The 23,341-nt window shown below is 33.9% G+C and overlaps 1 protein-coding gene and 1 long non-coding RNA gene across 3 annotated transcripts; both read right to left on the minus strand.

The window, feature by feature from the left end:
* Positions 1-694: 694 nt before the first annotated feature.
* On the minus strand, positions 695-1,437 carry LOC138910587 (uncharacterized). The gene is made up of 3 exons (XR_011415726.1): positions 1,309-1,437; positions 1,086-1,217; positions 695-852 (listed from the first exon to the last, which is right to left on the minus strand). It is a non-coding gene; the product is annotated as an uncharacterized lncRNA (long non-coding RNA).
* A 10,775-nt stretch (positions 1,438-12,212) lies between these two features.
* On the minus strand, positions 12,213-22,718 carry LOC104111234 (putative GEM-like protein 3). Of its 2 annotated transcripts, XM_009620890.4 has the most exons (5): positions 22,528-22,712; positions 22,072-22,447; positions 20,338-20,439; positions 15,686-15,957; positions 12,213-12,748 (listed from the first exon to the last, which is right to left on the minus strand). In XM_009620890.4, the coding sequence occupies exons 2-5, from the start codon at positions 22,391-22,393 to the stop codon at positions 12,566-12,568; spliced, it is 879 nt and encodes a 292-aa protein (XP_009619185.1). In that variant the 5' UTR covers positions 22,394-22,447; positions 22,528-22,712; the 3' UTR covers positions 12,213-12,565. The 2 variants fall into 2 exon arrangements, with proteins under 2 accessions (XP_009619185.1, XP_033515886.1); XM_033659995.2 differs by having other exon boundaries at positions 22,072-22,718.
* Positions 22,719-23,341: the final 623 nt, after the last annotated feature.

Genomic DNA, 23,341 nt, shown 5'->3' on the forward strand with positions numbered 1-23,341 from the left:
TTATGACGAACTTGTTTGTCATAAAAAGTGTAAAAATTTTGTAGTTAAAACATTGTGTCGTCGCAAGATCTTTAATACTAACAAATCTATTTTGTCACTAATTATCATTTTAATTGGTGACGATGTCGATTGTCTTTAAAGCTATGCATAATTTGTAGTTAAAAGAATGTGATTTTGTCACTAAATGGTTATGCTTTATGTACAAAAGAAAATTTTCGTCTCTAAATAGATAAATTAGTGACAAATTTGTTTGTCCGAGAAGGAAATAATTTCGTAGTTGAAAACTATTTTTGTGTCTCGACAAATGATACTATTAGTGATAAGACCAATTTGTCATTATATATTAGTCTTAATAGTGACAATTTCAATTGTCATTAAATATTAAATTAATTTGTAGTTAAAATATATTTCTATTATTAATATGAAGGCCATTTCTGGAGAAATAATTTTTTGTTACTAAATGTTTTTTGCGAGAAATTGCATATATATATTTATCGCTTTGTAATCGCACTATTCAACACTGTAGTTAAATAGTTTGTTATTAGTTACATGTCTATTCAGTTTTTTAAAAATTAGCTTATGCAAATTAAAAACATCACAAAAATAAAATAAAAAACGTAATACCAAAAATTCATACAAAATCAGATACTAATACATCTATAATTATTCTAAGAAAAACATGTGACTACAAATTCATTGAGTAAATAAAGTGAAATAACTAAAGCATAAAAAGTCTAATTGAAATACATGAACAATGGTAAACTAAAAAAGACAAGCATGTTGCTTCCTCATGTGCCAATGCAGCGTCCCTTATCTACAAACTTCCCAGACACTTTTTAGACCTTCATATACCTGTGTAAAGAAAAAAAATTATAAATACTTTTGATTTCATTATTTTAAATAAAATAAATCTTCAAACTGAAGTCATAAAAATAACTTTAATTAGTGAATCAATAATAATAAAATAAGAAAGAGATAGTAACTTCTATACAAAATCGTTAACTATACAATATACCCTACATCAAAAAATTTGAAGAACAAAAAAAGTATTTTAGAAAAAAAACACTATATCAATAGAAATTTACCTCATCGTCAAAAGAATATCAAGAACTCCTTCCTTAAACCATAAATTAAGGCCCTCAATTATAACAAAAGACGATTTTCTCATCAAAGGATTGTGGAGTTGCTCCTTGTGTTATTCAACTCCTGCATATAAACTAAAAAATAGAGCATTGGTAAATGTTGTTAGAAAATTTTATTAGGTAGAGAAATTAAGAAAGTCAAAACCAAAGAGAAGAGTTGGTTTACCTGGTTATAGAGGTCGAGGATGATGGCACCTGCGATAGTTGGATGTGGATGGCCATTAGTTGGGATAACAGAAAGCAATTAGGAGAAAAAGAAGAAGTAAAAAATAAATGGTACTAATTTCTCCTTCTTATTGGAGTGTATGTAGTTGTATTAGAGTTGGATACCTCACGCTTATCTAAGTGGGAGATTGTTAGTGGTTTATAGGGCGGGAATTGATGAGAGAGGGAATTTTACACGAAAATATTGGAGGGAAGATAAAATAATTGAAAGTTAAATTTTGTTATTTTATCTTCCCTTCAATATTTTCATGTAAAATTCCCATAATTATGACTTCCTTAAATATTGAGATAAATTATTTTTCGCGTTAATTTTTACCAAATATAGTGATGGAATTATGGCCAATTATTCTGAAAAAATAATTCAAAGTTATACAATAGAACTACGACAAATTTTTGTTGTAATAGCTTTTTACGAGATAAATATTTTATTTATTGCAAGGGATTAGTGACGAATTTTCCCTTGTAATTTTAATAAATTAGATGTGGCCGATAAATTTACGTCAAGAAATAATCAAGACTGCAGATATTGCAACAAGTATAGTATTTTATTTAAATGTTATAAATATTACAGTCTCTATAATTCCTCTGATTCTTCTTTTCAAGGATATAAAATAATTTTAGAGACCTTTGAACTTGATCTTGAGTCTATATGATTGTCACGAATGATAATCTTGAATTCAGCGAACAGATAATTTGCTTCACACTCCTTGAATCTTAATTTATTCTTAGTTCTTAATCGTGAGATTGATTTCCCAAGTGTCTTGTCTAGTATCCCTTCTTGCATTTTTATTAAGTACTCTTTTATTTTTCTTTCTTTCTTTTTCATTGATTTATTCTTTCAAAATTTTCAAGGTCATAATAAAATTACTTTTCTTATTCTGTCACCGTAAAATTTTATATAATTAAATTAAATGTGTATATAAAACTAGTAACAGCAGAGGATGTAGCATATAGTCAATGAAATTTGACTCATCCCAACTTTTTCAGCACAAAGTATAGATATATGTAAATCGTAAAAATTTATTATCTAAACAAATTAATTTTGAACCTATAATTTTAAAAAAATAATAATAATGGATTCAATGGCAAGAATTTAAAGTTTGAAGCCATGAAATTATATCTAAGAAATTCCTCTTCATAACAGTGCATCAATCTTCTCGAAATCTTGAATTCACCATAGTCCTAACAATCTCTAATGTAAATATAAAAGAACATATTTAACGAAGTTATAATTTTGTCCAATCTGACACATTATTTTAAATCGGTAAAAACAATGAAAGACAAATATATACCACTTTATTTTTTCAAAAAAAGAAAAACTTACATTCGCTTTTATTTACTCTAAAAACAGATAACAATTAAATTTGTTAGTGGTTTTAAGGATACATGGGTTAATTCAATACAAAGGATAAATTGTGTTAGATTAAACAGATAAAGGACGTAATAAATTATCAAACCAATCAAGATGAGTGATCCCGAATTTAGTAATAGCCTAATGAAATGCCTGCTTTCGATCCCGGTCTCACGTTACTGATGATTTGATGAACAAAAATAAGAACTATGAATAATAGAGAAAATAAGAGTATATTGCCTTGATGTGCGTGTTACAATATCTCTAATGAATAATCATACCCTCTTTATATAGTAGGGGAGTTTACCCTACGTACAATTCCATAAAAGGTAAAAATCGCATGTTTAACTAATCGTCGGTTCTCTGCCGATACGTGCCGAGATTCACGCCGTGACATCCGGCTGGTCACGGATATCACGGTCTTTTGTTGTCCGTGCTCGATTATCTCGTAATGCTCTCCGAGGCCTTTGGGATTCGAACTTGGGGGTCATGGTCCTGATACTCCCGAGGGCAGATGTTTTGCCTAGACCCCAGCTCTAGGGGCTCTTTGCCTCGACTCTGGTTCCTTACCGTCACGTCCCTCACTCCATTTACTTCATCGTAAATCGAGATGTCCCATGGGTTCAGTTTCGCCCGTATACAGCTTTCTCAACCGACGGAAATCTTCTTGTAGTATTTAAGTTGAAGTAATACGAAATTAAATTAAAAATGTATACTAATTTTGAAATCTAGATTCAAATTTACGACATAAATTTTTTATAAGAACCAAATTGAATGGTTTGTCTCCCACGCAGAATTAAATAAATTGATGCTTTCCCATAAGAACTTGAATTGTGCTCAAAGTAGAAAACAAAATTCCCAAAATTTCTAAGCAAAAAGGGGGTTTGAGTTTCTCCAAATTGAGAATTTTTATAAGATGATTATTTCAATCACAAGTGAAATTAGTCGTAAAGAAGTAAGTATATGTATCGTGCATGCATAAACTTCAGATTTATAATTAAATGCTAAGTATGAGTTTTTGATTTTGAACTACAATTATTTTTTTTGTAGCCAATTATTGCATGATTCAACTACAAAGTTAAGTCGTAGCCATTTAAAATTACATATTTTGTGACAAAATTTTATTGTGACTGAATTGTAAATTAAATAGAGACAATAAAATAATTATCACTAATTGCTTGCACTATTAGTGACAAAAACTAAGGTCACAATTAAATATAAAATTTTATTGCTGAAGTTTACAATGTTTAACTACAAATTCTAATTCGTCACTATTACAACAATATATATTTTGTGACGAAATGTTTTCGTGTCCAAAAGTTAAATAGTTCTAAGACAAATAATAGTTCGTCGCTAATTGAGTACATCATGAGTGACAAAATAATTTGTCATCAATAACTTTAAATTTGTGGCTAATATTACTCAATAAATGATGCCAACTCATTTTTTGGTGGGAAGCTTTAATGGACGAAACTTTGCTACGAATTTTTATGTTTCGTCAGTAAAAGTATGTGGTTCATATATTTAAAGACGAATTGTTATTTTTGTCACGAACAATGAATAATTAGTGACAAATTTTGTATCGTAACTAATAATTTCGTAGCTAAATTTTATATTTGTTGTAGTTTGGACTCAAAGAACTAAAATGTATGGAAAATAAACTGGTGATCATAATATATATAACGTCATTTTAAAAGGCGCTATACCTTAACGGCCGTTTGCCCAATTAAGTATAGCACCCTTATTTAAGGCGCTATATATATAACGCCCTAACATACCGCGCTATATATATTATGTGGCCCACCAATAATTCTTCTGGGCTTAACTGACATAACAATAATTCAACTGGGTATAGCGCCCATATTTAAGGCTCTATACCTCAAATAATTGCATCCCCCCCTCCCGGGACTAGTTTTTGCCTTATTTAAAGAGGTTAAGGATTTTGTAAAAATCCATCCATAAATATTCTCAAGTCTTCTGAAATATTTCTTCGTTAAGTTATTTTGCATTTTGTCATAATGTATGAAGAGCAAAGAATTATGGTTTCATTATATTGGGGGTGAGGGGGGTGAGGTTGTGGTGACGAATAACTCAGTAATCTATAGTTTATCTCCACAGTGTCATGTTAAGTTGCCACTTACAATGGAGTACGATACATTGGTATTGTTGTTATGTAAAAAAAATGAGTGTGAGCAAACGTTCGGTGAATATTAAAGTAATCAGAAGATATCCTGTCACTTCGCAAGGGGTTGCTTGTTATGTTGAGTTTAACATCGAAGACGATGAAACTTTGAGAGATTTTTTGAGGACTCCGGATGAATACCGGGAATTTCTTGTGATAAAAATGTTGGAAATATACGTCAAGGCTGAAGACGTTCGCAATAATGAGGTTGCGCAAAGTAGGGATATCCCTCAGTCATCGGGTGGTTATTTTGGAGCAGTTTTAGGCGAACAGGTTCCAGGTGAAAGAGTTTGGCATGATCTAAACTTATCTCCACGGGTGAATGAGGAGCGAGGAAATAGTTTCTCCCCTAGTTTACATACTCCACAAGTCGAGTGGTAAACTTCAATTTTTCTTTGTGTTACGATATTTATTTTTGATGTATCGAATTTGTATTAACACTCATATATTCGACAGGGGTACCGGCCAGATATGAATTTTACAAGTTATGAACCAACGTCCAGTTGGAATATGCCTAGTATTGATGTGTTGGATCATGGTGGTTCATCCGGAAGTCATCACTAACAGGATAATGTCCATCATGTAAAGTTTGGATCAATTTGAGTAACTTATTATTTTGTTGGTTGTGCAGTGAAAACGAGCAACTTGAAGGTACTGTCCTTATTCAATTGCCCGAAGACGACATATGTAATCGGGATCTAGCAGATGTGCATAGTCAGGAAGAGAATAGTGATTATAACAACAATGCCGATGAGTCTCGAGATGACACACTTTTCCCTAATGAGGGTGATGATGAGGAGGAAGAGAATGCTGAACCTGATTTGACGAGGGAGCATGCTCCACCTCCCGTTAAACTAAGAGTGTACGAGTCCCACGTGTCGTTTCATTCAGGGGAGATTCCCTACCTTGATCATTTGCCAAGTATACCGGATGTGGATGCCCTTACAAGGGATATTGACGAAATTCAGACTGCAATGTGGGATGAATCTAGAGCAACGATGCTGTCAAAGGGCATGCTTTTTTCTGATAAAGCATGCCTAAGCAGGGCGGTGCGAATGTACAACATAATAGAGTGTCGTGAGATCACGGTAGCACAGTCATCTCCGGATGTATATAAGGTTATTTGCCGTAGATGGTTTATGGGTTGTAATTGGATACTGCATGCGAGGAAGAAGAAAACAAATATGTGGGTTGTGGGTAAATACATTGGCACCCACAATTGTGAAATGGACACATTTAGTGAGAATCATTTTAACTTGAATGTTGACTTGATTTCTCTTGTCTTGATTCCACACATTGAAGCGTCCATAAGGTACAAGATCAAAAAGTATATAACATCTGTCCACCAGGAATATGTGTGTTCTATTACCAAAAGAAAGGTATTTCTCGGGCGCAAACATGCGTTTGATATTGTTTATGGTAGCTGGGATAAGTCCTTTGCATCTCTACCCAGGTACATGGCCGCATTGCAATACTTCAACCCCGGGACTATTGTTAAATGAAAGCTTGAGCGGAGTTCGGGAATACCAGAACATATATTCAGATATGTGTTCTGGGCATTTAAACCGGCAATTGATGTTTTGTGCATTGTCCACCGGTAATATCCATATACGGCACTCATGTCTATGAAAAATATTATATTAAATTGTTGATCGTTGTTGCAGTAGATGCTAATGGAAGTATATTTCCCCTAACTTTTGCTATTTGTGCCAATGAAAGACAAGAGACGTTGACACTATTTTTGAACCACTTGAAGGAGCATGTTATCAGACAACGTTCAGGTATTTGTCTAATATCTGATCGGCATGTCGGTATTTTAAGTTCTGTACAGAATTTGCCTGCATGGCAGGAATCATATGCCTACCACCGTACTATGTGAGGCACCTGAAGGCCAATTTCCAGAAGGCACATCTCAACAAGGATTTGCATGATTTAATGTGAATGGCTGCAACAGATCACCAAGAGTGTAAATTCAGGAGGCGCATGGAATCGATCAGGCAGGAAGACCAAAGAGCCTATCGTTGGTTAATGCGACATGAGCTTGACAAGTGGACTTTGCATGCCGATGGTGACAAAAGATGGGGAATTCTAACTACAAATATGTTAGAGTCTTTCAACTGGTTATTGAAGTTTGCACGTGGATTGCCTGTCACTGCCATGGTGCGAATGTCATTCAAGCAGATGGTGGAGAGGTTTTTTGAAAGGGCTAGAGGTGCATCGTCATTGATGGAAATGAGTGTTGAATTTATGCCAATACCAATGAAAAGATTTGAGAAATACAGGAGGCGAGTACATTAGCATTCAAATTTACAGTATTGCAACGAGCGAAATATTTTTGAAGTTCGCACCGCTATCCATCAAAATCGGGGGAATAATACACACACCATAAATGAAGCCATAAGATTATGCTCTTGTGGGAAATGATTCATCTACCACATGTCGTGCTCACATGCCATGAAGTGCTTTCAACATACAGGTTTTGCGGCAACCAGCTACGTTGATAAAGAATATAATGTTGCTGCATACTTAAACACCTATAGTGAACAGTTGCAGCCAGTGGGTGCTGAGCATTATTGGCCGCCAGAATAATTTAAAATGGTGTGTAATAAGGAGTATTTGCGTTAACGATAAGTGCAAAAACGAACGCGTATACGGAACCAAATGGATGTTGGTGATACCGTTTATGCGCGTAAATATGGCATATGCTGGCAAACAAGACACGACCATCGTAAATGTCATTCAGTTGGTTTGGGTAGCGGTAGTAATTCAGCTCCCGGTGGAAGTTCATGCAATGTGCCCAATTATCAAGGATACCCGTAGTGTTGTATTCCAATAATTTATTGTAATAAGTGTATGTACATGTTCATCTTGCAGAATGTATGAAATAAAATTATGTTTCCATTGGTGTTAAGTATTATTGATATTTAGCATTAATACTTCAGTACAACAATTTAACATACACCCCAAGAAAAAAAATTGTCATTTACCATTATCATCGCTGTCTGGCACTATTTCATTGTCTTCATCTTCTCCGTCAACATCGTGTACGTACCCTTTGGGACCGAGGGCATCGTAATCTAGGCTCAAGTTGACACACATTTTTTGCATTTCATCACTATCATCAAGAAGACCACTTGCTTGATTTCTACAGCAATATGGGATTCCTACGTCCAACGTCTGTAGTAGAAACTTAGGTAGTCCCTCCCACTCGACAACTGTTGGGAAAACAAGATAATCATTGTCTCTATGTATTTTATCATTTTCTAATAAATTCCAGTACTGAGTTTTCGTTCCTTCCAGGAAGTTAAGATCATCCATTGCATGATGAACAGCTAGTGCCTTTTCCATCTCTAGAATCTCCTTTATCAAATGTCGAATCACTTCTGGTTCTTCTTTGTGTGTGTTTGTTTGGAAGGTTGCAGAGCTTGTAGCACAACAAGTCCATGCCAGCGACATAGTACTTCGTAATCACACCGTTTTGAGTAAAGGGGAACCCATTGTAGTTTTTCGCCCCAAATTCACATATCTTCAGGCTTTGTAGAATGCGCTTCGCCGTCAATAATGTACCCTGCAACTTTGAGATCAGTGTGTATATTGATAGGCTTATTTTCCAAGGTACGCGGAACACCATACCACTTGTCATCAACCAAGTCAGTGCAGCAACCTAGCATATTTGTTTCAAGGTAGGGATCGATAGTGTTCCATTGGGATCTGTTGAACTACCTTCACCATTTTGCCTCTTTTTGAACCACTTGTTAAATGTTAGTGACATTTTTTAAATGGATGTTGTAATGTTTATTCAAAAGGTCACCGGCATAGTACTTCGTAATCACACCGTTTTGAGTAAATGGGAACCCACTGTAGTTTTTCGCCCCAAATTTGCATACCTTCAGGCTTTGTAGAATGCGCTTCGCCCTCAATAATGTGCCCTGCAACTTTAAGATCAGTATGCATATTGATAGGCTTATTTTTCAAGGTACACAGAACACCATACCACTTGTCATCAACCAAGTTAGTGTAGCAACCTAGCATATTTGTTTCAAGGTAGGGATCGATAGTGTTCCATGGGGATCTGTTGAGCTACCTTCACCATTTTGCCTCTTTTTGAACCACTTGTTAAATGTTAGTGACATTTTTTAAATGGATGTTGTAATGTTTATTCAAAAGGTCTTTGAAATACAGATGATTTGGTTCAGTTTAAGAAGTTGTTTTATATCCGAAAGAATCATTATCACGCGAAGCATAGCGCGGTGAAATACCACATTATGTGTATTGTCTTGTCGACCTGAAAAAGGTGAAGGGGAAGGGACTATTATTTATGTAAGTATAACGCCTTGGGTAAGGGAGTTATACTATAGCGCCTTAAGTTAGCACGCTATACCTTTATAACGCCTTAAATAAGGGCGCTATACTGGGCAAACGGCCGTTAAGGTATAGCGCCTTTTAAAAGGGCGTTACATATATATATTATGGTCATCAGTTTTTTTTCCCCACATATTTTGGTTCTTTGAGTCCAAAAGAACCACATTTTGGTTTCGAACTCCCGTTTCTAGTACCAAAGGGCCAGGGTTCACAGACTGGGACTCTCTCAGTTTTCTGTGTTATTGTCAGCTGGAAGGAAACCAATTATACTAGCTCTAGCCCCAGCATATATTTCTGCATTTGGAGTTGCAGTAAAAAACAGATAAAATATGACAGAAAACATTAGTTTTTTCTTTTGTTATGTCACTATACTTCTCTGTCATACGTTACCCTCTTCTTCCCATTATTATTCTCCCTTTTTCCTCTTTTATGTGGCCTGGTCTTTTCCTCTTTGTAAACTGCTCTGCCAATTGCTTTTCATGATCACACGTTACGCTATATATTTCCTTTGGTATGCTTTACACTATTTATAATCATTTAGTAAAAAAATTAATAGCGCATGATGTTATTATTAGAGGCGGACCTAGAATTTAAAGGTTGGACGTGTATTTTGCAATCAACCAAAATTTGCTTTGTATATAAAGTGTCACTACCAATATATTACTAATTTCTAAAGACATATACAATATACATAGAATTTTGCCAAACTTTCCTGATGTAGATGACCCCTCTTTACAACATAGATCCGTCTCTGATATTATACAAAATGAATGGATGGCAAGAACAAGTGTCCTTTGTATCGATATTTATCAATTAACATGGCTAATGATATACATTTTTATTTTTATTTTTATCTAATAAAGTAAAGTTATTTGGCTTAAGGTAAGTTTTTAAATTTTCTTGTGCCATGCAATATAGCTTTGAAAAAATAACATTGTATAGTCGCTCTCAAATAATAGCCAAATATATATATATATATATATATATTTGATATATATAGATGACCCCTCTCTTTACAACATAGATCCGTCTCTGATATTATACAAAATGAATGGATGGCGAGAACAAGTGTCCTTTGTATCGATATTTATCAATTAACATGGCTAATGATATACATTTTTATTTTTATTTTTAACTAATAAAGTAAAGTTATTTGGCTTAAGGTAAGTTTTTAAATTTTCTTGTGCCATGCAATATAGCTTTGGAAAAATAACATTGTATAGTCGCTCTCAAATAATAGTTAAATATATATATATATATATATATATATATATATATATATACACATTATATTTGTTATATATAAAAATTCTATAAATTTTATACACTTTTTGACAAATATAAATAATTTCTGACGCGAACTAAAAACGATAATACAACTATATCTTTTGCACAACAGTGAGGATCACTTAAATTCTATTGACAGAGACAGGACGAGGAAAAGATTGAGGACCCACTCTAAAGATATTGCTTTGCGTGATTTCATCTTAAATTACATGTAGGGGTGGCACAAATAATAAATACTAACTGATACTGTAATTCGATATCGAAAGTTTACACTTAAATTGACATTTTGGTATAAATGGGTAAAAAGAGGAAGATGTACTGATACTAATATTCTAAATCTAATTAAAATAAGTACTCCCTCCGTTCACTTTTACTTGGTATGTATACTAAAAATAGATTTTTATTTTTACTTGTCACTTTACGCATATTAAGAGAAGACATTTTTTTTTCATGTTATACCCACAATATTTATTACTCATTTAAAATTATTTTTTCAAATTCAATAAAATATGCATCAATTAATATGGGTATTATGGTAAATTCTGCGCTTCATTTATTATTTCTTAAGGAACGTGAAAAGTCAAAACGTGCCAAGTAAAAGTGAACGGAGGGAGTATATTGCACAAGAAACTTAAATATAATCCCAAAGTTATATACATTGTACAATAAACTTAAATATAATCCCTTTATGTGTAACTCATCTTTTTCAGAATTATAAATCCCACATTTTAAGAAAGCTTACCTATAAATTTTTGCATGGGAGCCGATAATGTAAAAGTTCCTTATTTGGATGATCGTCCCTCTTTCTTTTTCTTTCAGATTAGAAAGAGTGAGATTTTACCTATTCCGGGATGAAAGATAAATAAAGGGATTAAGAGGGCTTTAGGATCAGAGAAGAGAAGCGATTAGTAGATGTTGCTAAATTGGTTGAAAGAATTGATAGAAAGAAAAACGAATTACTGAATTCAGATCAGACATTGCTAATATTAACAAAAAAAAGAAAATCTTAAATTGCATATGAAATCACTTATATTCTCAGTATTTAAACAGACCTTAAAATTTAGGGCTTTGACAAAAAAAAGGTATAATTGGGAGGTGCAATTCTGATGTCATATAATAATATTCTACGAGAAAAAAAACTCTAATTCATCTATTTTAATTTTATGTGGCATAGTTCGATAGGTATGGAGTTAGGAAGGAAAAAAATACTTTTAAAACTTGTGATTTAAATATACTACGAAATTTTTGTGGCTATAAAAACATGTTGCAAAGAACAAAATAAAAAAGTTTCAATTTATTAAAATACAAAAAGATACACTTCTTTTAAACAAACTAATAAAAAAATATAATTAAATAGAGATGTGAACATGAGTTGAGCAAGATGCAACAAATGCTTTAGGCTATATAGTGGTGACTTCATTGAAGTAGAGTTTGGCCCCATTTTGGATGTACTTACGTTAAAAGAGAAGTAAGAGAGTCAAATGAGACATACGACTAAGCACTCTTCTCATGACCAACAACTACGTCCCAATCACAAACAAGTTAAAATCGATTAAACCAACATTTAGTGAATGCTTGCTGCGTGTGGGAGTGAAAAAATACAAATGCAGTGGTGATCGGTTGTGAATTGAACAAAGGTGATGGGGTAAGGAAAAAGAGAAAGGAAGGCAAAACAAGCTATCATAGCACAGGAAAAAATGTGTAGGAGCTATTATAAGTGCCTCACATTGTTAGGCATGTTAAAACTGCTAATTATGTTCATAAATATTCGCATACAATACAACAGAGACTAGAGAGGGAAGCAGTTCATTTTAACCTTGTATCTGCCAAAAGAGATAATCCACAAGTGAATACCATGAAATCTGAGTTCACTTCCAAGGATATCAGAAAATTTCATTTAGGCAGACATGTACTTCTGTTTCTTTCTAATATTTATCTTCAGAATTTTCAACAGTGATCACTCCATATAATGAATTATGCCCTCTCAGATAACCAAATTTAAGATCAAGAACAGACTCACACTAAGTTGCGTGCTTGTAATGCCTCCTGCAGGCAATTCACTGCACCAGTGTAATTTAGAAATCCCATAAACCAAAATTCATGGTTATCGACAGATATAGTCTGAACATATCTTTCGGATGGATTGGTCCTGCTTGATGAAGGATTAATTGCCTTAAGCTGGTGCAATGGGATAACTACCTGCAGATTTCATGGAAAAAGTGTGAAATGTTAGTATAAATAATGATTCGTCAAATGAAAAAAAAAAAATTAACTACAAGAATAATGACAAATGAAAACTTATAGACCTATTTACCACATATACATATACACATGCTCATTATCTAAATGAACGAACAGTTAATGAATAAGACAAGAATACTCAAAAGATATATGAGCATAGATTTCCCAGCAAGTAAAGTTGAATTGGCAGGTATTGACAAAGATCTAAACTGGTGGCGCAAGGAAACATCCAAGGTTATAAATGATGGTAATACCTGTTGATATCAAACGAAATACAAATGACACTTCATGCAAACAAGAGAACGTCCCTCGAACATTAAAGGAAACAAGCAAAGGTGAGATAACAGATGTGTTACACTTTGAATGGACTCTGCGATACACAAGTCATGAGCTAAAACATTGTTTTCCAGTATAGAAACAGCTTCTGCAAGGGCTAATTATCCCAAATTTTCCACATCTCAACCACTGTAATTGTAGTTTCTCAACCGAAGTTTCTGTCTCCAAGCTGTCTATGGCTATGACTTCACCTTTATCCTTATGATCTAACACTATGTAATGCAATACCTGGGCACTCTCGGGACTATCTAGATACCCTGAAGTGTTTAAGGAAGTGCTATCTTCACAAAAAACTGCAGTCAAGCAGAAGAAAGCGAATATTTGATGTGCAAGCATTTACAACAACAACAACATACCCACTAATATCTCACACAGTAGGGTCTGGGGAGGGTAGTGTGTACGCAGACCTTACCCCTACTTTGTGAGGATAGAGAGGCTGTTTCCAATAGACCCTCGGCTCAGGAAAGCAGCACCACATTGCTGTGCAAGCATTGATCCGCTTTAATAGTAGGCCTTTGAGGACATTTTCAGTTTTCACTGAACTAAGGGAAAAAGAGGCTATCATGAGGTAGGTAGCATGGAAGACGCAACTATCACAACCACTCATTCCTACAGTCTATTAATGGATAGCAAGACAGATCCTCCAATCATACATAGACAATCATTTGAGCTTGAAGAGGTTTCTTATAAGCAATCAATGAAATATATTTAAGACTTAAGATGGAGAATGCTACATTGTCAAATATACAATAATGTCTGCTCACTGCACGCAAAGTAAAAACTTCGTCAATATCAAAGTTTGTTTCAAATTGACATGACTCAAATTGCTTTGCAAGGTTAGAAGTTTTAAGAATGCGAACTACTTAAAAGTTCATTGACGGAACATGTTGAGCTTGTGACTTCATATACTATTGGGATTACCCAGGGACGCTTGAGAACTGACAAGTATAAATTTTCATATTATATTATATATAATGAGTTTTTCTTTGTAAGAAAAGAAACAATAGATTGGCACAGTCAATGGAGATGTGAGAATTCACTTTAACATACATGGAGTTTTTCTAATAAATAAGTTTGAGCACGGTTCATAACTCGGTGGATAACGCACCCTCTCCTCCCTCTTCTCTATCCTTTCTTCACTTAAATACTAGGCTTTTGCCTGCATCAAGATTCGAACTCGTGACGTGTGCCTAATCCAAACATTACTGGTTGCACTTTGCCACTGAACCAAAATACCTGGGGGAAAAACAACTGGCTTGACAGAAAAAAAGGATACATATGATAGCAAATGGCACCAAATGCTCTTGAGCAATTTTGTGAAGTGTAATATTATTCCTGTCTGTTGATTGTTAACCTCGAAGTTTCAATTATCCCCATTTTCCAGGTCTATTGCCTCTTCGTAAACTTGGCCACGGGAGGAGCATGTGTTATTCACATGATAGAATAAAGGGTGTTTCGATGGATTTCCCGTACAGATTAACTATAGAAAAACAGCATGTAACCCCTTCAGGCTGCTGCCACCTCATCAATACTGCATCCTCTCCCATTTCTAGCCAAACCTCCCTCCTCCCTGGTCCCCTCTGCCACAACGCCCTTCCACCATCTACAAAACCCCTATTGCATCCACTTTCATCCTCCCAAACTCTCTTTCCCTTTCCAAAACCTGGTGTAGACACAACACACACACACGAATATGGATATGAAGGTATATAAGAATCACTAACAATTATTTCCCCTTTTCAACTAGATGACACTAGTTTCATTAATGAGTAGAATGAATCCTCTAACCCTATCTGATGGTTCTTGTGGCTTCTAATTTGCATGAAATTATTATTTCCAAGTAAACTTCTCAGTCTCCAATCATTTTCACCTAATTAGTTGGACAGAGCAGATGATGATGATTGAGGTGCGGAATAGGAAAAAGGACACACTCTTGAAAATTTGGACCAGAGATGAAGATGATTCAAAAACCTGTGACACAATATATTTTGAGACCCAAGTGCTGCAGCACAAATTATTGGGAAGTGAAGCTGGGATGTTAAAGTGGATTTTAGGGGATCGCTACGCAGGAAAAGCATAGTCAGTAACTTTTTTCTGATCCACAGCTGCAGAAGATAATATTTATGTCAATGCTTGAATCCGGTTTTAACAAATGATAGTTGTTATGCACGAAAGCATTCTTCAACTATCTTAAGAATTACTTGAAAATATATGACAGGAAATTTTTTAAGGCAGTTACATAGCCTGAACATAAACAGCACGTATTTTAGTGTGACACGAACTACAACAAGATGAGATAGGTTAATTAAATAAATCTTGCGTGTTCATCCTGTCATCTAGGAATGGATGACCAGAAATATTAGCATCTACATTTTCCCATAGTTATAGAAAACCTACATAAGTGCAGATGTTCTCCAATGTAACAATCACCTCTCACGTTCAGCAGTAATTACAGAAAAGGCAGTATACGTGATAGTCACTAGTGCAGCTCTAGGCTGACAAATAATTAATTGAACACATATATGGGCTTCCAGTACTGAAGGACAAAGTCTAACATACCTTGTAATAGCTCCATTCAGTCTTGTCTTCTGCTTTATAGGAGAGAGGGTTATCACTACAAAATGCAAGCTTAGCTGTGGAGACATATAATACTCCCATAACCGGACCAGCTGATGTGGATAAGTAACATGCAAATGAATTCTGAAGTTGCTCCTCGGGAACAGTCTCAAATGTTTGGCGAAATATCTTATCATAACCACCTTCTGCTAAAACCTTTGTTCCCTGAGCAATTCTTCCCAAGGCAGCATCAGCAAGACTAGGGCCCGTTTTCACTATGTCAGCCAATAAAAGAAACAAAGTTATTGCATGTGAGTGGGTGGAACAGGAGCTCTTCATTTAATTGTATATGACCTAACGTATTAACAATAAACAAAGCTTGCAAGACAGGAAAGCATTAGAATCTTCAACAGATATAAGCCCTCCCCCTCCTGGCCCCAACCTTCACCCCTACCCACAAGAAGGAAAGAAAAGGTTAAGCTTTACATGCCTATTAAGGAAGTTGTCACAAGAAAGAAAAAAAGTTGACAGATGCAGAAACGTAAGGGGAGGATTCCGCACTTCTGAAGCTCACATCATATACATACATAAACTCACAGCAAGAAGGTATTTATAGGATCATATCCTCAACATAAACTCATAGCAAAGTTGGTGGCAACTCTAGAGAAAGTGCTATAAGTTGAGGTATGGCTCTTAGTTGCAAATGACCTATAAAGACATCCACATTGCAAATATGCTTATCACAGACGTCCTAAATATCAATTTAAGCAAAGTGAAATATATTATTATTATTATTATTATTATTGTTATTATTATTTTATCTTTTTGTAAATTTCTTATGAATTCGCAGCAACACCATCTCCAGGATGTGAAAAAATTTTGCCTGCATTGTGAGACTAGAGTATTTTTAAGCTTCACATCGTGGATACAGATAAGAGAGTCTTGTTAGGTAAAATTTCATTTATGGTACCTAATTTTTAAATAATGTGCATTTTTTTTCCTAATTTTTTGAATTATGCACGTAAAAACCTAACTTTAAATTTAGGTGCAAAACAAGATCTCAGCCTAATAGTGTTAACTATTGGAGGGAAAGAAACATGTGCCTTACACATGACCCATTTATTAGTCTATTTAATGGCTCAAAACTCGGTTTTATTTTTTTGAATAAAACTCATCTTTGACAGCGCCAAAGGGTATAGCAGGTTCAAATCCCAGTGAAGACAAAATACAGTTACTCGGCCCCGTGAAGACAAAATACAGTTACTCGGCGGTACTTGTGGTGGTAGGAGATAGCAGGTAACCGATGGAATTAGTCGAGGTCTGCGCAACTTGGTCCAGACGCCACCGTTATTGAAAAAATCATCAATTGACATCAAACCTTCAATATGCATACGAATCCTCTAAATATAGTGAGTAGATTTTTACAATATTCATCATAAAGGCCGTTTCTTTTTCCTTGTGCTTTTTCTTGGTAAATAAAGAATTTTATTGCAAGTAGAATATGTACAACAAAACAAAATAAAAGTACTACAAAGAAAGGAAACTGAACAACAGTTCCAGTTTCCAGTACATCAACTACTCATCCCTTAAGATTAACAACTAGCTACTCAAGGATAGAAATTGTAGTGCTGCAGCTTCCCAGCAACAGTTTCCAGTTTCTTTGTGCTTTTTAAAGTAGGACAAAATTGAAAAATCCTTTGATTTGAATATTAAAAACTCAAGAAACAGAAAAGGAATCTCATTATTGTAAAATTTTACCGTGCTATTTAAGAGGTGGATTTCATTGTTTTTCTACTGAATATGATAGCTTTTTTTTTAAGTAGCAAAGAAGTACAAAAAAGAAAGAGATGCTTTTTGGTTATGAATATATAGTAAGTAAAATTAAAATACTTTTAATCTGATTGAGATAAAACAACAAAAACTTATCGTAAATATTTTGTTAAACAAAGAATAGTATTTACTATATGAAAAGGATCTGTATGCAAATTAGATATTTTACACCAATGACAAGTTTTATTTACACAAAAAACTGATTAATAAGTAAAACCAAGTTTTGAGCCCTTAAAAAGACTAATAAACCCGTCATATGCGAGGTAGACAGAGTCTTTTCCATTCAAAAGTTAACACCGTTAAGATGAAGTCCCACTATTTGCACAAATGTTAAAGTTACGTTATTATGTGTACAACTTAAGAAAACAGGACAATAAAAGCACAAACTCTCGAATCTAGGTATCAAAAAAACAATTTTTCCTAATCTTTATCCTTGATTTTATCTTTGTCTCCAACTTAAAGATAAAGTTTCACGAGTTCAATCTGTTCAACATCCACTGTGATTTTATCTTTGTCTCCAACTTAAAAATAAAGTTTCACGAGTTTAATCTGTTCAACATCCGCTGCTCTATAAATATGGACTTATTTTTGACACTCTTGAGTTAGTGAATAACACTTTAAGAATTAAATCTTCCCTTATTCTTCTCTGTTTCTCCCTATTCTTATCCCTTTTCTCCTTTCTCCCTGGTGCTAGATCACCAAATCAAAACTTGAACTTTGATGGGTTCCTCATACTAGACTTGAACCTTTGACCTAATGGAAGACTTTGAAGCAAGTAAGCACCTATTCAACCACCACACCTAAGGAAGTCTGGTACCAAATCTAAACTTGAACTTAACATTTAAAGAAGTCATAGCATGACTCCTTTTATCCTTTTCTTTATAAGATAACCCAAAACATACTATCCAAAAATCCAACAGTTGCCGATCCCACTTTTGCTCCCTCATTGACTTGAACCCCCAACTTCACCACACATTTGTATATCCTTTCCTTTTTTTTTTATTTGTCTATTATTACCTTTGGATAGTTCACTTACACATGAACATCGCTGCTCAATCATACTTAAATCTTAATTAATATTACTTTTACCGTGCTGCACTAGTGGTTGTCTGCATTTTTCAGAGACAAACTTTCTAATAAAAATCATTAGAGTACTGCTGATATACTAATTTCTACCTTGGATTCCAAGAATTACTGATAATATCCAAGTGAGAGTATTAGAAGTCCATTGTAAGTGAACTCTGGAATCCTCAAGTATTAGGAGGATATACGTTAATCAAGTAATATATACTTGCACTAATAGAAGAGTTCTGCCCCTCTACGACTGCGAAGGTCCCTTTTCATAGGGAAACCCTTCATGACAACGTTTAAAATTTATTAGATTGACACTTCATGTATTTAAAACGTGAGCAAAAGAAGCTCATCTGAAATAAGGCACTAAAAGTCAAAGGACACCACCAAGTGGTCACTAAGATCACTTTCGCTGACCAAGTGACCACTAAGAACTATTAAGAAGTGGGAGGCAAAACTCTCCTATCCTAATAAAATGTTGTATGCTGAAATAAAAAGTTATCTTTCTAAACTCTCTCTCTCTTTCTCTTGTTTCTTTCTTCAATTAAGGGAGGTTGATCCTTAATTGAGTGTAAAATATTAAAATCATAGTAGGAATGAGTACCATGGTTTAAAGATTTTTATTTGGATAAAGGCCAGGCCAGGCCAGGCTAGGTAAATTGTTGGCAAGATGTGTCGTGTTAATGCTAGGCCAGGCAAACCTTCTAAGAAATAATCTTTAGCTATCGGTTCAATCGTAGTTCGCCTACTCAGTGCCACCACGGTACTACACTCATCTCTGAGTTAATGGAAATTAGGCCTTAAATTTCTGAGGGCCCATTCTAAGCGCAAAGCTAGCACTTTCTACAATATATGTTGTCTTATGTATCATATAATCAAGGTACATTTCAAAACAACATAATCTCAAGTTCACTTTATCATGCTCGGACTCTAGGATTCTCTACTCCAAACTCCAAATATATTGTCACAAATTTTGAAACTTGTGTAACACTTTACTTGTTAAATGTGAAATTGGAAGCATAAGAGTGTAGTAAAATTAAAAATTTGAAATGCTTTTCTCGGTCCTATATTACTGAAGGTTCATAATAGTTTTCTCACGTGCTACTATTAAAAGTTCTCTTACTAAATACCCAAACAAAAGAGACTTGTATCATCTCTTAGTTCTTTCAAAGATTTATCCATTGGATGAGAAAGAATACATGAATCTAGAATATTAAGCTAGCGTTTGGACATAGATTTGATTGAAACTTGAAAAAAGGGTTTTTGAAGTTGTGTTGAAAAATAATTTTTTAAATTTGAAGTTATGTTTGGACATGCATTTATTTGAAGAAAAGTTGATGTTTTGAGTGGAAGAAAATTTTTCACCCAAAAACTATCCTAAACCAATTTTTGGGAACTTGAAAATTTTTGAATTTTTTTCCCCAAAACATTGACCATATTTTATAAACAAACATTGTTTTCAAAATTGTTTGGAAAAAATGAAGCCAAAATCTATGGCCAAACGGGAGCTAAGTTTATGGGTTCTGGATAGATTATTTATACATATTTAGGTGAAGTTTTTAACACGAATAGACTGTTTGGGCCAAGATTCTACTGAACCTACAACTTCAACCGTAGATCCACCCTGTGAGCAAGGAGGACCAAATACATCATTGCCGACACCTTTTCTCAAACTAAAACATACAACTAAAAGATGTAACTAGAACATACACACAACTCAAAGAAGCCCAAAAAATGGAAGAGGAAAGACTTACAATGTTGCCATGTATTGCCAGCAAGATCCTCAGCTTTCTTAGTTGCTTCACCAACCTTCTTCCCCCATCTACCGAGCACACCTTTGACACTCTCCATTGTATCTGTTAAGCAAGATGTAGACGCTGCATTATTCTTCTTCTCAACTTGTTCTTTTTTTTTTTTTTTGAATTCTGTTATTTTGGGGGACATTCTATCTTTTAAAAGCTCTCACATCAAACTTTTCTATCCGTATGAACATAATGCAGTTCACGTCAACTCAGGGGCGGCCCTTCCCTAAAGCAAGTAAAGCAACTACTTTAGGCCCCACATTTCTGGGGACCCAATTTTTTGTTACACATAATAGGTTATATATAAATTAAGAAAAAGTTATGAGAAGTGAAAATATTTGATTTCTTTCTTTAACTAATATAGAGAAGAAGGACTTGCGGCGACTATGATTTAGGTCAAGGAAATTACATTTGAAATGAATATCGAACAGGAATTTCGTAAGAAACATGTGATATATAGGAAGAAACAATTTGATAAGAATGTTGATAATGAAATCTCAAAATCTCTCGAAAAGTTTTTAGAGTTGATTATTTTTTATATATAGTAGACAAGGCTATTTTGTCACTTCAAATTAGATTTGAACAATTCAAAGCACATGAAAATATTTTTGGTTTTGTATTTAGTAGTAAAAAATGAGATCACTCGATGATGGAAATTTAATTTGAAAAAATATTTCCTTAATCTTGAATGCTCCTTAAAGCATAATAATCAATATGATATTGAATGTTAGATTTATTTTTTGAATTAAAAGTGTTAAGAAAAATTGAACAATTAGAAGATAACAATTTAATTGATATACTCAATCAAATAAAATGATTTGATTCTTTTCCAAACGCCTACATTGCTTATAGGATAATGTTAAAGGCTCTTGTTACCGTTGCTTCAGCGTAAAGTTTTTCAAAATTAAAATTGATAAAATCTTACCTAAAATCAACAATTTCTCAAGAGAGGTTAAATTGATTAGCTCTATTGTTAATTGGAAAAGACTTATTAGGAGAAATTGATTATAAAAAAAATTATTAATAACTTTGCATCTTAAAAAAGCTAAAAATAGACTTCATATCAAAAATAATATCTTTTTTAGAAAACGTTGAGGCCCCTCGCAAAATTTGGCTTTAGGCCACAAAATTCGTTGGGCCGCCCCTGCGTCAACCTACTTGGTAATTATAGTTAAATTTCTTGATAAACATTAATTGATAATCTGGTAAAAATAGTAACGAATATGCTAGTAATAATTCATTGATAGTGTAAAAATTCTTTTGTATGTGTATATAACTTAAATCTTTTCCATCAACATTTCAAAGCCATAGGAATTGAGACTAAAAATTGCTAAAATATATCGCAATTTCAGATATCGTCAAGTGCAAGAATTCTTATTGCATATGCTAATGTTAGAAATGGTAACTTATTAGTTGCCATCACAAGTAAAAATTCATTGATAGAGTAAAAAATCTGACACTATCAGTGTACGTAACTTAGAAACTTCTATTAACAATTCAAAGCGGCGGGAATCCAGAGCTAAAACAAAAGCTAAACTGTACCGCAATTTAACAATTATCAAGTATACGAATTCGTATTGCATATGCTAATGTTAAACAACAATTCGAGAACTTGAACTGATTCAAAAATTAGATCTCAAGTATACGTATATTCAAACGAATAAAGAAAAAAACATGTATACTGACTTTTTATATTGAAGGAAGATGAATTGTCGGACGGAGCAGGAGAATAAGCCACATAAGGATTCGATCCACGGTCATCGGAAGGCATAGATCTTGGCGTCGGCGATTCCATCACCAATTCCTCGCTCCAGCTCACCGATTTCTTCGACTTATTCAAACCGTTCGCCGATTCGCCATTTTGTTTCTCATCGATAGCGGCAGTATTGTCCTGTAGTTGAATTTGCTCTAAATCGGGTCGCGGATCCGGTTTCGGAATTCGATCCGAATCCTGACCCGAAATATTTTTCTGATCCGTCTCTGTCGCTACACCGTTTGGCTGCTCCATTTAAAAAAAAAGCGGTCCGTGATGGTGGTGGCGCGTGAAGATGCGAGTGGAGACCTGGGAAATAACGACTTTTGATGTTGAAATGTGTGATCTGAAGAAAATGATTGGAGGTTTTATTAGATCGACGGTATTACCGGTTATAGCGGTGACGACCGTACGATGGAGGAGTTAGAGGGTGACCGGCTTTTTGAACGCGGGAAGACGCAATATGGACGGATTTCGTGTTCGCACCTTGAAATTCGCATGCAAAACGAGAAAAGCTGTGCCACATTAACTTTTGTTTAGCTTCTCTGCATCTAGGAGTGTTACACAGCGAATCGATATTAGTTTTCTTGTAAAAGAAATATAAATCTATATTATAGACCGATAATTATGATAGTTTTTTTATTTTATAAAAATAAATCGAAAAATATAAAATCGTACCGAATAAATTTTATATATAAAAAATATATTTATATAATAAGTTTAAAAATAATAATGCATTAAATTTTTCTTTGGGCCTTGAAACTATGAAAACTTTTACAAGTCAACAAGTAATTAAACTCAAAATACTAATTTCTAAAACCTATTATGCTACTTCTACTTAAAACAAGTTATTTCAAGTATCTTTGTTAGCAAGACACATTATTCTAGTGATTATGAATAACAAACTACAATGTATTGAATATGTTTACTTTCATATAATTAAGATTTATCTTTTTGAATATTTAGAGCCCGTTTGGACATAAAAAAAATTCACTTTTTTCGATAATTTTTTACTTTTTTCGAAATCAGTGTTTGGCCATAAAATTTTTAATTTTTATTTGAAGATGAATTTTGAAATTTTCGAAAATTTGAAAAACTCCAAAAAGCTATTTTTTAAAATTTTCACTCAAATCACTCACAAAACTTCAAAAACAACCCAAAATAATATTCATGTCCAAACACAACTCTAATTTTCAAATACCA

The sequence above is a fragment of the Nicotiana tomentosiformis genome, chromosome 4 (genome assembly GCF_000390325.3).
Source record: "Nicotiana tomentosiformis chromosome 4, ASM39032v3, whole genome shotgun sequence".
NCBI classification, from domain to species: Eukaryota; Viridiplantae; Streptophyta; class Magnoliopsida; order Solanales; family Solanaceae; genus Nicotiana; species Nicotiana tomentosiformis.